Source organism: Prosopis cineraria, unplaced genomic scaffold (genome assembly GCF_029017545.1).
Source record: "Prosopis cineraria cultivar Desert tree isolate PC_DT_omini unplaced genomic scaffold, ASM2901754v1 PC3, whole genome shotgun sequence".
Taxonomy (NCBI): Eukaryota; Viridiplantae; Streptophyta; class Magnoliopsida; order Fabales; family Fabaceae; genus Prosopis; species Prosopis cineraria.
The window spans coordinates 11,471,728-11,483,803 of NW_026555334.1; the positions used below are offsets into that span (position 1 = coordinate 11,471,728).

Genomic DNA, 12,076 nt, shown 5'->3' on the forward strand with positions numbered 1-12,076 from the left:
TTTGCGTTAGTGAGACAGTGACAACGTTCCATCTTAAAATGTGAATACTCGATGATAAATTCTTACACTTTCAATTGTAAAATATCGAATCTTCATGCCAAATTTTTAGAAATATGAAATTAAGAAAAAAATTATATTCAGTTGCAAAAAACCATTCTATATTTTTGTTCACGATTGTCATTTTGCAATAGAATCAAAGCTTACTTGAGTCAATCTTTTAATTCAGACTACAAGGATTTGCCAAAAAAAAAAATATCTAAATACACTAGCCAAAAAAATTGATATACACAGAAAATAAAAGCTTACTTGAGTTAATAATTATGAAAAGTGCATCTCGTCCATACGCAACTCTATTCTTGGTTGGATATTCTTCAACATGTCTCTCCTCCACTTATATGTAGGTCTCATTAATGGTGAGAAGGAATTTGCTGGAGAGGAAGATGCTAAAGCTAATATGATGAGTGTTAATATTATATTTAATCATAGGCATATTTTAGTCATTTCCACTATAACTTAGATTTATGAAAAAAAGCATGAGACTTGATTGACTTTTTACAATTATTTAGAATTTGACTAGATTTAATTATTCTTTTTGGACTTAATTGTCATTCTTTTAAAAATAAAAATAAAAATTTATTAAATTTTAAAATAAAATTAATAATATTTAAAAAATTTTTTAATTCTAATACACCATCCTCAAAGTGTGTGACTTGGAAAAACAGGATTAGGTGGAGCATCTCAGATTCCCGGCTCCGTTTTCCCAATTGACTGCAATCATGATCAAATTTTAAGACGCTACTCTCGATCAAGCTTTATCCACAGGTCTTCTCTTTCTTCCTTCCACAATCCATCCAGCGTCTAGCAGAAACCCTTGATTGTATTTTTCTGTTCCGGACTACATGGTGTTGTTTGAGCTAGGTCATTATTTTATTTTCTTTTACTTTTGAAAAGGAGTGCTTTTCCCAGATTACCGTTCCTTTGTATGATATGGGAGGGCCACTACAATTGTGGAATGGGAGACTGGTCACGCTTCTGCTGTTGATGCCAGGAGTTCTGGGTTGGGGAGATGAAGGCCACTATGCGATTTGTAAAATAGCGGAGGTGAGTTTAATCGTCAATTTTTTCAGTCTATAGTTGTGAAATTTTACGTTTTTGTCAATCATTTTTTGGTTCTAGATATTCTAAATTTGATTGATAAGGGACTGAGATACACTGAAGATATGGACTCAAGATATTGTTAAGTGCTGTTTTTTAAGATAAATCTCTAAGAGTTAATTGATTTTGGGATACTAAAAAGAGAAATCTTCCGGTGTTTTGAAGGAGTATCTTAGTGAAGATGCTCTATTTGCAGTGAAACAGTTGCTTCCTCATTCTGCTGAAGGTGATTTTGCTGCAGTTTGCTCTTGGGCTGATAAGATTCGGTTCCATTACCACTGGAGTAGTCCTTTACATTATGTTGACACTCCAGATTTCAAATGTAACTATAAATACTGCAGTAAGTTATGGCCTTTAATTCTTGATCTGGTTTGGAAGTTTTGAGTGTACTTCGTTATCAAGAGCTCCTCAAGTTGTGTTATAATTCTTGTAGGAGACTGCCATGATTCTTATGGACATAAAGATAGATGTGTGACCGGAGCGATATACAACTATACAATGCAACTCAAATCAGCTTATGCAGGCAATAATTCTGATTTAAGATGTAAGCCCTTGTGGAGGTGGGTTCTTAACTTGCTCGCTCAGTAATCAAATAGTTTTCTTACATGTACTGTTTTTTTCCTTTCTCGTTTACAGACAATTTGACTGAGGCACTTATGTTCTTGTCACATTTTGTTGGGGATGTCCATCAGGTTTGATTTTCTTAGCGCTTGTGACTGCCGTGCACTTCAAGTCACTTTCAAAATGCAATCAATTCAAAAATCGATTACTGGGACTCCAATGAACAGCATTAGATACCTGTTTTAAAATCTCCATATGCTATCTTACAAGACTTTTTCTACAGTTGGGCTTGTCCCTCTGTTGTCTGCATCTTGGCATCATCAGATTGGAATCTGATGTAGTCTAAATTATTTGATAAGAAAAACCCCTTGGTTGGCACGTCATACTTTACTGTTTGAGTTTACCTATTTGGTAGATGAGTTAAAAAATGATAGCTGCCAACCCTACAAAATAGATTATATGTGAAACGGAAGAAAATTTATGAGTAACATAGTTCAATTTCTTTTGGATGGACTATTGTTAATTTCCTACGTTCAGTGTACAAATTCTTACGAATTGTTAAAAATATAATTTACTTTGATTGTCTTATCCTTGTCTTTCAAACTCCTGCTTTAAAGGATACATTGTTTCTGTTTCCCATTTTCTGCCACAGCCCTTGCATGTTGGTTTCACCGGGGACCTTGGTGGGAACACTATAATAGTTCGTTGGTACCGCAGGAAAACAAATCTTCATCATGTGAGTGCTAGGTTATTATCTTGCTATGTTGGCAAAATGAGCTGGAAAAAAGTTGTGTATCTAAGGTTTTGTAGGTCAAGCATCGGTAGTGAAAGATTCATCTGCTTTTGATATATGTCAATTACTTTGCCATCAAGCTCTCTTCTGTTTCTTTTGCCTTTTTGATCTGTAGGTTATCAGGATTGAGTGGTCTATTTTCTTCTTAATGTGCTGCTTATTCAGTAAATCTGATTTTGGTCCAGGTATGGGATACCATGATTATTGATTCTGCTCTAAAACAATTCTATAGCTCAGACCTTTCAACTATGATACAAGCCATCCAAACTAACATTACAGTAAGTTTATGCTCTATGTTTGTGTGCATTTATTACAACAGCTTAAGAACGTGATAATGATCTATTAAAGACTGCATGATATTGACGATCCTTTTCACTATGCATGTTTCTGGCTTTTTTGCCATTGTAATCTCAAAATCTTTTCTTTTTTTTTTTTATCATTCAGCAAAAAAAAAAAAAGGAACAAAAAAAGAGTCCAGCTGCTCTCTTTTCTTTTGCAGAATGCAGCCTTTAATTATCATTTTCAAACTTCCTCTATCTTTGCAGACATTTGTTCCAACTACTAACTAGAAGTCTATAGAATATTGATGGAGGACAAGGAGGAAGGAGGGGGGAGAAGAGAGAAGGATTTTGCCTACGAGGAAGCAAGATAAAGCCATAATAATAATTCACTAAAATACTAAATAGATCCCTCCTAATATCCTAAAATACTAAATATCCTTCCTAATATCTCATTATTTATTTCCCATCAAGTATCTTCTTATGAAGGCTTTTTGAAAGTGAATTTCATGCTTTATTACCATGATAATATTTTGCTTTGACTTGACAGCCAGAGACTGACTACTATTTTTTCTCACTTTCTGAAGCAAACTTGGTCCAATGATTTATCAAGCTGGGAAGACTGTGCAAATAACTACACTACTTGTCCAGATCGGTATATACACTATATAATTTCCATTCAACTTTTCTTGTCTTTTTTGCACATCTGAATGCTTATCGCTTCACACCCTCGGGAACAGTATTATACTGGTTATGTTTTGTATTGCCAACCTACTGACAATACTTTCACATGCACTTTATCTTGCCAATTAGTATGCATAGATATTATGTACGCATTCAATAGATTTTATTTCCTTAACTATCTGCTGCATTTTCTTTACTTGAGCAGTTGAAAGCCATAATCTACCCTTTATTTGTGATATTGACAAAATTATGGGATATATTTATTTCTGTACATCATTCTAATTTTAATGGATGACCCTGAAGAGATGGAAAGAAGATCTTTGTTTTTGTATAGATTCAGAAGCTTATGTAAGATATCTTTTTTCACTCTATGACTTGGTTACTAATTATCATTCAGGTATGCTTCTGAGAGTGTGAGTTTAGCATGCAAATTTGCTTACAGGAATGCAACGCCAGGAAGCACTTTGGAAGGTATTTCCACTTTCTTACCTATCAAACAACGCCAGATTCTTGAGCTAGAAAGTTTTTTCCCATGTGGGATGTGCTTGTTTTCTCATCTTCTTTGTGAGTTTAATCTCATGGGTATGTTAAGGGAGTTTTCTTAAGACACACGCATTCCTAACTCTCTTCCTTTGCAAAATATAGCAGTATACTTTAAAGTATATCATTAGTAATTGATTTGGCTTACAAGAAGAACCTTGGATAGACCACCTCAAAAGTTAACTCACCAGATTAGAGAGGCTCAAGTTCATGTATAAACCCCATGTTGAAATTTTGTAGCTTAATAAATGGGAATCTAGTCCCTTACCTTACAATTGTGTTTAAACATTCTGCTGGCTTTGTCTCTTTTGGGTAAACTGAGTCTACTTAAGAAAAGTTCCAATCTCTTGATAAACTTTATTTGATTGCATAGATGAGTACTTCCTTTCTCGGCTTCCTATAGTGGAGAAAAGACTGGCTCAGAGTGGCCTGCGGTTGGCTGCAACCCTAAACCGCATATTTGCTTCTCAGACCAGAATTGTTCAAAGCTTAAAGATACACGGGGACATTGGCGTTTCTTAGTGTATTATTCCCCACAATGATGTGTACTTTATGTAAATTAAAGGCAGCAACAAATCTTATCTCACTAAATGAGATCGGTTACATAAATTGTGTAACATCATTGTCTTCTGTATTATTCATCATGAAATCATGTAAATCAGATACCAATGGTATCAGATGTTTCTGATTTATCTTCTTTGCTTTCCAATTGCCAACCTTTAGGCACAAAGCTTGAACTTTTATTGCTGACATGCAAATTCAAGAGAGTGGATGAAAAAGTGGATATAATTGCAGTGGTTATACCCGAATATGCTCATCTTGCTTGTGCTTTAGGTAAACCGTGTTTGAAACTTGCACTCAACGAAGACGTGGTTTCATTGTTCAACAGCTCGCTGAAATATTGGGAGTTTGAAACTGATTCAAACTGGTTTGTTCCGCCCGTAAAGTCATTAGTTTTTTTTTTTTGGGTAAAAAAAAAAAAGGCTCAACTTTAATAGATTTCTTAACGCATAGATTGATTTCTAAGGAGGCCTTGTTGGTACGACAATATTTTCCTTTTAAGTTGATTTATTTCCCTCAAGTGTTGATTTTTTTTCCCTTTTCGGTGGTTTTGGAATTTGACAAGTGAGTTTCAAATTGAAAGGGAATTTTTCAAGCTAATGTTGAAGTGAATTCTCTTTCTTACTATTTTTAATAAAAATAAACTCGGATAATTTGTTTGATATTTTAAGTTATTATTTTATACTACAAAATGATCATAAAAAAGGGTTGCCTCCTATAATTTACTCAAAAACTGATGGCTGAATTTAGTGATTTCGCTAATATGAAAGACTCATCATATGGTATACTTTTCCCTTAATCTTAAGTTATAAAAAAAATATCAATCAAGAATTATTAAAAAAAATTTATATCAGTCAAAAATTACTTTTTGTTAAATCTCAAATGGATAGATATTTGTTAATTCAGTTAGTTTTTTATTAAAAAGTGTTTATTCAGATTTTAATAACAATTTATTTGGGCTTATTTTTCATTTAGGTTTTGACAATAAATAATTCTTGGCTAATATAAATTTCCTCTAGTAGTCTTTGATTGTTATTTTCCATAAATTATAATATATTTTTTGATAAAATCACACAAATTAGTAAAATTCATTAGATATACTTTATAACTTTATTTTTTTAAAATAAAAATTTAAAATTTAAAAAATATCCTTTATTTAATAATTCACTTGTGAAAGAATATTAGGAGAGAATATAATGAAAAAATAATATTAAAAAAATTATTAATAAAATTTTATTTTTATCAAATTATTTTATATTTTAGGACGTTAAATTTTCTCCAAAAAAATTTTATAATTTGAGATAAATGAAGTATAACTGTGCAACATTTTGTTTTGAAATGAATATTGAATAACATTTAAATGTTGGAGTTTTGACACAACATTAACGGCCCAGATAGTTTAACTCGGATATATTTATTAAAACTGGTTGTTTTTTTTCCCTCATTCATGACCTTTTTACCCTAGAAAGATTCGTTTTATACAAACTAATCTGAAAATTATATACTTAAATAAACCACTCGTCAACCAATCAATTCCAACTAATGGATATTACTCCTTCCATTTCTATATATAAAATATTTTTTAAAGGTTTATCTTATCTTTAAATGTAAAAAGTGTCATAATAATTTTATGTAATTAGAGAATTTTATCCTTGTCTCAGGAAGGGAAAAAGATATTACTTGTGCGCTTTACTCACCACAATGATATTAATTGTGACATGTATTAGGGGAAAAACTATAAAAAAATGCTGTGATTTTGAGTTTTCAACCAATTAACAAAATTGTGTTAAGTACGTAAAATTTAATTAAAAATACTTTATATATAAGAACGAAATGAGTAGTATATTATTGAGAAGGTGGCCAAATATATATATAGGCTAACTTACATGTAACTTTTCTAAATTTTGAACCATTTAAATAAACTCCTTAATCTCTAAAACTTAATAATAAAGTTCTTTGAACTTTTAGATTTATGCAAATAACTCATAGTCATTAATTATATACACTTTTAAATTTTATTTTTATATGCATTTAAGCTTTCAAATTTTGACTGATATACAGATAACCCCCCTAAACTTCAAATTATATGTAAATAATTAATATATAAAATTAATCACATAGTTATCTGTATAAATATATAAGTTGATGGCGGTTTATTGTGAAGTTTAAAAATTAACGAGGTTATGTTTATATGGTTCAAAATTTACAGGAGTAAGGTATATCCTAGTTAAAAAAATTGTCACATGATGAATAATTAGTATTGTGCATTTTTAAATTTTGTTTTTATTTCTTAAAGTTGGTGATCATGTTCATTTGTGGCTGCTCATTGCTTCCAAGAATACTTGCTGAAACTTGAAGAGATAAAACAAACAGAATAACGCGTCTTGGTTAACCTCTTTGTGTATATATAATGTGATTTAATCATATTTGCAAATAGGTTTGGATAGGTTGGTGTGATTGGGGACCGATAGGATTTTGATTGAAGATATACAATAGGTGAGTTGAACATGAATAAACCTTTCTTCAAAACCTAGCGTCAACTTTTGTATGAGATAATATATAAATTGCACATGAAGTTATCCTATATATATTATTTAGTGTTTGGAGATAGACATGTGCCTTATACGCACCAGAATATGGCCATGATGTACTTGATATTTAAAACTTGCACTCATTCCCTTGAGAACTCTTCAACGTGGTTCTTCACCGCTACTCTATGTACGTATATATTATTGTGAGTTGTGGATCAGCTTGATGATACTTTAAGCTTGTTTCATCCTTGCACTTGAATTTCTTGAAGAGAAGAAGAAGAAAATACACACACATATACACACACACAAGAAGGTGATCAGAGAGAGGGGAATAATAATATAATTAGGAGAAATGGGTAGGTGTGTGTGGGGATTATTTCTAGTGTTAGGGTTTGTAGTGTTCATGACTGTGCCTGGAGCTAGTGCTTGGAGCAAAGAGGGTCATATGATGACTTGCAAAATTGCACAGGTAGCTACCTTTTCATTCTTTTTAATTTTCCCCCTCTGCCCTCAATAAATTTCTAATTACAAGTCACTGAAACTGTTCCAAAACTCCAATCATATGGGAAATTCTTCTTTCTGTGTAGGTTTTTGTTTTTGCTTTTTTTTTGGGGGGGGGAGGTTGGGGAGGGGGGTTCTTTTCAACTGTGAACTATGAGTGTTCTTTTTCTAGGACTCTTTGTGCTCTTATTCTTTGAAATTTGAATTGTTATTTTTTCTGTTCTAATTATTTTGGTGGAGATCCTGCCAAATGATGATGAGCATCAATAAATAAGTTCTCTATTTGTGCGTATTATCCTTGTGCAAGGGTCATGATAATTTTCTCTGTATCATTTTAATTTTATCAGATGTCCCTGAAGGAACATAAGGTGTTTTACAATTAAACTTATAGCATAGCATGTTTTACAATTCCCAAATTATAGGAGTGAGACTAGTTGTTCATACGAAATTTGAAATAACCATGTTGTTATATATAGTATATATATGGTCGGTATAATTTTAAAAGATATATTAGTGACGAAGCCAAGATCCTGAGCAAAAGGTGCAGGACAATATAATTTAAAAATTAATAATTAAAAATAATATTCTAATTTTTAAAATTAATTGCATTAGGCAAAAAATATAGTAACACAAGTAAAATTATGCATATTGTTATTTGGGCAAAATATTTTGAGAATGTTAATATCAAGTTTAAATTTGGACCCCATATATTTTTTATCAAATCTAGAGAGTTCAAAATACTAAAAAATGAATATGAAGTGCAAGATTGTAAGTTTTTCCTACTATATATGTGATTTTCTCCATGTGAGGGGATACATTTGCCCCCCTCACATAGATATATGGATTGATAAGATAGGAGGATTAAGTAACACAAACCTTACAAGTAATTCCCGTTGGGTTTGTGTTCCCTTTTTAAGCAAGACTCAATATTAAAGATTTTCACGAGTCACTAACTAAAATGGAGACGGTCCAGACCAGGGTGAGTGAAAGAGTCATATTCAAGGTGCAAGTGCAACCATTTGAAATAGTGGGGGGAGAGAGAGAGCCGTTTTCACATTTTTATAAAGCAGTCTCAGTAAATATGCATTTACGAACTCATTAATTGTTCTATTGGGCTCAAATTTTGTCATCTTGTTTAGAACATCTAGCCCGTCATCTTCAACAGGTGGATATCTACTTTGTTGTCTAATATGTGAGCTATTACGTTCTTATCACAGCATATAGTTTGAGTGTTTTTCATCTTTCTCAGTTTTTTTTTTTTTTTTTGTGGGTAAAATTGTCACTTTGATGCCTTGGCTGGTTGTTTGTATTTATTTGGGGGTCTAATTGAGTCTCTCTTTTACCCTATTTTATAGATATGTTTTTCATTGTTCTAAATGACATGTGATTTTTACCCTTGCATTGAGGAAGTTTTGTACCTTAATAATTTATGGCATCTGTGGTTGTGCTATTCATTTTCGATCATATATCCTCTCCGAGATGTGAGCAAGTAATGAGAATTTTTTGCTGCATATAAATTATTAGGCTATGCTTTTCTCATCCATCCATCCCCCTATATGAACATATAAATATCCTAATAAAGCGTTACTTTTGCCATTTGCCACTATACTTGAGGGCTCTATCCCATATATTAGTAACTAAGAATTCACAATTGAGAGTTGCTAAGAGGTAATAAATGGGGATGATGACAGTCGCTGCTAGAGGCGGAGGCAGAAGAAGCTGTGAAGAATTTGTTGCCAGATTATGTGAAAGGAGATTTATCAGCTCTCTGCATTTGGCCCGATCAGATCAGGCATTGGCACAATTATCGGTGGACCAGTCCTCTTCATTTCATCGACACTCCTGACAACAAATGCTCTTTTGATTATTCCCGTATGTTCTTCTTCTTCAATTCATTAAACCCTTCTTCTTCAATCTTTTCTATTACTCATACATAATCTTTTCTATTACAGGGGATTGCCATGATTCTAATGGGTTGCAGGACATGTGTGTTGCTGGTGCCATCCAGAATTTCACTTCCCAGCTTCTGCATTATAGAGAAGGCACTGGTGATCGTCGACGTATGCTTCTCATTCCTTTTTTTCTCGTTTTGTTTCCTTCAAGGATTTCACTCATCTTTTTAATGGATTGCTTCATTCTGCAGATAATATGACTGAGGCTTTGTTGTTCTTGTCTCACTTCATGGGAGATCTTCATCAGGTTTCTCACTTGTTTCTTCTCTTCAACTCACAATTTTTGCTTTGCTTAGCTTCTTGCCAGATTTATCATCGGATTCTTTCTTCTTGTTTCAGCCAATGCATGTTGGATTCACTAGTGACGAAGGAGGAAACACTATAGAACTTCGCTGGTTCAGGCACAAATCCAATCTCCACCATGCAAGTCTCAGCTTTCACCATTTAATATTATCCTGAAAATTGAGGAAAAATCAAATAATCAAGAATCAAAACTTTTCCTTCTTATATATATATCTCTTGTATGCATGACCCGCACATCTTTTGCATTATTCGGATGGCTACCATGAGGCTACCTAATTAATTTGTGTCAGTTTAGAAGTTGTTTCTTCAAGTGACAAGATACTTTTCACGTGTGATTCAGGTGTGGGACAAAGAGATCATTGTCACTGCTTTAAAAGATTATTATGAGAATGATTTGGACCTTCTCTTGGAAGACATAGAAGGGAACTACACAGATGTAAGACGCAACCTGTCAAGCTTTAACGCGCATATAGTTTCTTAACTTGGTCTGTCCCACAACAAAATCAATCAACCATTTCAAACTCACTTATGTAGTGAATTGTTATGCACAGGGTATCTGGTCCGATGATGTTCCATCTTGGAATCACTGTGAAGACCTCTCTAACTGTGTAAACAGGTCAGCTTCCTCAGCACACATTGTCTTCCCGGACAAATCTTTAAGACCCTATCACGTTATATTTATATATATGTGGGCGCGCGCACCTTGTGTTGGAATGGACAGGTGGGCAAAAGAGAGCATACAAATAGCTTGCAAATGGGGTTACAAAGGGGTTGAGTCTGGTATGACTCTATCAGGTAAGACAATAATTCAACTTAGTTTGTCAACTTTACACACAATCTTTATGATACTAACATCAGCAAAAGCTCAACACTGATTCATCACAATTGTGAGACTGAGATGCTCATTATGTTGGTTTATGTGTATTTATATACAGATGATTACTTCAACACGAGGATGCCATTGGTGATGAAACGCATAACTCAAGGTGGGATTCGATTGGCCATGATTCTGAACCAGGTGTTCGGGGACCCTAAGGAAGGTTTTGCAGCTGCAACTTGATTAAGCACTCTAACCACCACAGATATGGACAGCAAATTAATAGCTAGTTGGCTAACCCAGTTTGCAATTAAATTATGTCATTTTCAGCTTTAGGAATTTGTTAATCATGGTTTTCATTTAGCTGGAAGAAAATTAAAAGAAAAAGAAAAATATTTTGTATTCATTGGTGTATAAGAAGTTCACAGGATGCAATTCGTTGTAATTGATCGAATAAAGCCACTGCCATTGATAAAGTTGTTTCCCGTGCATTTTGAAGTCTTTTCTGTACAAAGAGAGTGAGATATTGTCAGCGTCTAATAATAGTTACGGCCAGTGGCTCCAGAACTAAAGGTGCAAAATAATGTAATAAAAATTAATATTTTTTAAATAATAATTATGCTTGAACTAAAATTGTAATAACATAAATAGATTGATAATTATTTTTTATTTTAAAAAAAATTATATTGAACATATTGATATAGTCTTTTATTATAAATATACTCTTCATATCCAATCTAAATCATTAAAATATTATATATCTAATAAGTTTTTGAGCTCAAATATTTTTTATTTAATTTAAAGAATACAAAATATCAAGAATAGAAGTGCAAAGTTGCAAAATTTACATATCTCATTTGTAATTTTTTCTAAAGTGAGTGTATGCATTTGCATCCCCTCTGCCACTCGCTACCACAATATGCAGCAAAGCGGCAAATTGACTGGTGTACTGCAAAAAACAAATTTATTTATTAAAATACTACAAATTTAAAAATATTTATTAAAATGCTATAAATTAAAAATCGATTCAATAAAACCAAGTTTAAATTTAACCTTTTCAGTATGAGAAGAATAAAAGTTGGACTGGGTGACACTGAATTTAGTACAACTAATATAAAAAAAATTGTATTAGGTGTGACAAGAATGATTACCATTATCTCAATATTTTTAAGGCCAAACTTCTTTTCTCCCTCCCTCACTCTCCTTAATAAGATTAACTCCTCATGCCCTCTTGCAAACTGAAGCAACATTCTTTATCCCATGCATATAGCATATAGTAATATATAGATATTATATATAGTATGTAGAAAAAAAATTATATATTTACATTTTTTAATTTTTAAATAATTTAAAACTAAAAATGATAAATTATAAAATGGATATTTATATTTTAGCATGAA

The 12,076-nt window shown here is 32.5% G+C and overlaps 2 protein-coding genes and 1 non-coding gene across 4 annotated transcripts; 2 read left to right on the top strand and 1 right to left on the bottom strand.

Moving 5' to 3' along the window:
* The first annotated feature begins 742 nt into the window (after positions 1 to 742).
* Positions 743 to 4,703, top strand: LOC129307138 (endonuclease 4-like). Of its 2 annotated transcripts, none has more exons than XM_054948019.1 (9): positions 743 to 1,101; positions 1,321 to 1,495; positions 1,589 to 1,678; positions 1,792 to 1,847; positions 2,369 to 2,452; positions 2,695 to 2,787; positions 3,375 to 3,442; positions 3,869 to 3,942; positions 4,385 to 4,703. In XM_054948019.1, exons 1-9 carry the CDS (start codon positions 988 to 990, stop codon positions 4,531 to 4,533), a joined length of 903 nt encoding a protein of 300 aa, XP_054803994.1. In that variant the 5' UTR covers positions 743 to 987; the 3' UTR covers positions 4,534 to 4,703. The 2 variants fall into 2 exon arrangements, with proteins under 2 accessions (XP_054803994.1, XP_054803993.1); XM_054948018.1 differs by having other exon boundaries at positions 745 to 1,101; positions 1,589 to 1,699.
* A 2,417-nt stretch (positions 4,704 to 7,120) lies between these two features.
* Positions 7,121 to 11,154, top strand: LOC129306647 (endonuclease 1-like). Its single transcript, XM_054947336.1, has 9 exons — positions 7,121 to 7,572; positions 9,296 to 9,476; positions 9,557 to 9,664; positions 9,748 to 9,803; positions 9,896 to 9,979; positions 10,200 to 10,295; positions 10,411 to 10,475; positions 10,581 to 10,654; positions 10,795 to 11,154. Exons 1-9 carry the CDS (start codon positions 7,456 to 7,458, stop codon positions 10,917 to 10,919), a joined length of 906 nt encoding a protein of 301 aa, XP_054803311.1. The 5' UTR covers positions 7,121 to 7,455; the 3' UTR covers positions 10,920 to 11,154.
* Positions 7,867 to 7,967, bottom strand: LOC129307532 (U6 spliceosomal RNA). Its single transcript, XR_008592424.1, has one exon. It is a non-coding gene; the product is annotated as a U6 spliceosomal RNA (small nuclear RNA).
* Positions 11,155 to 12,076: the final 922 nt, after the last annotated feature.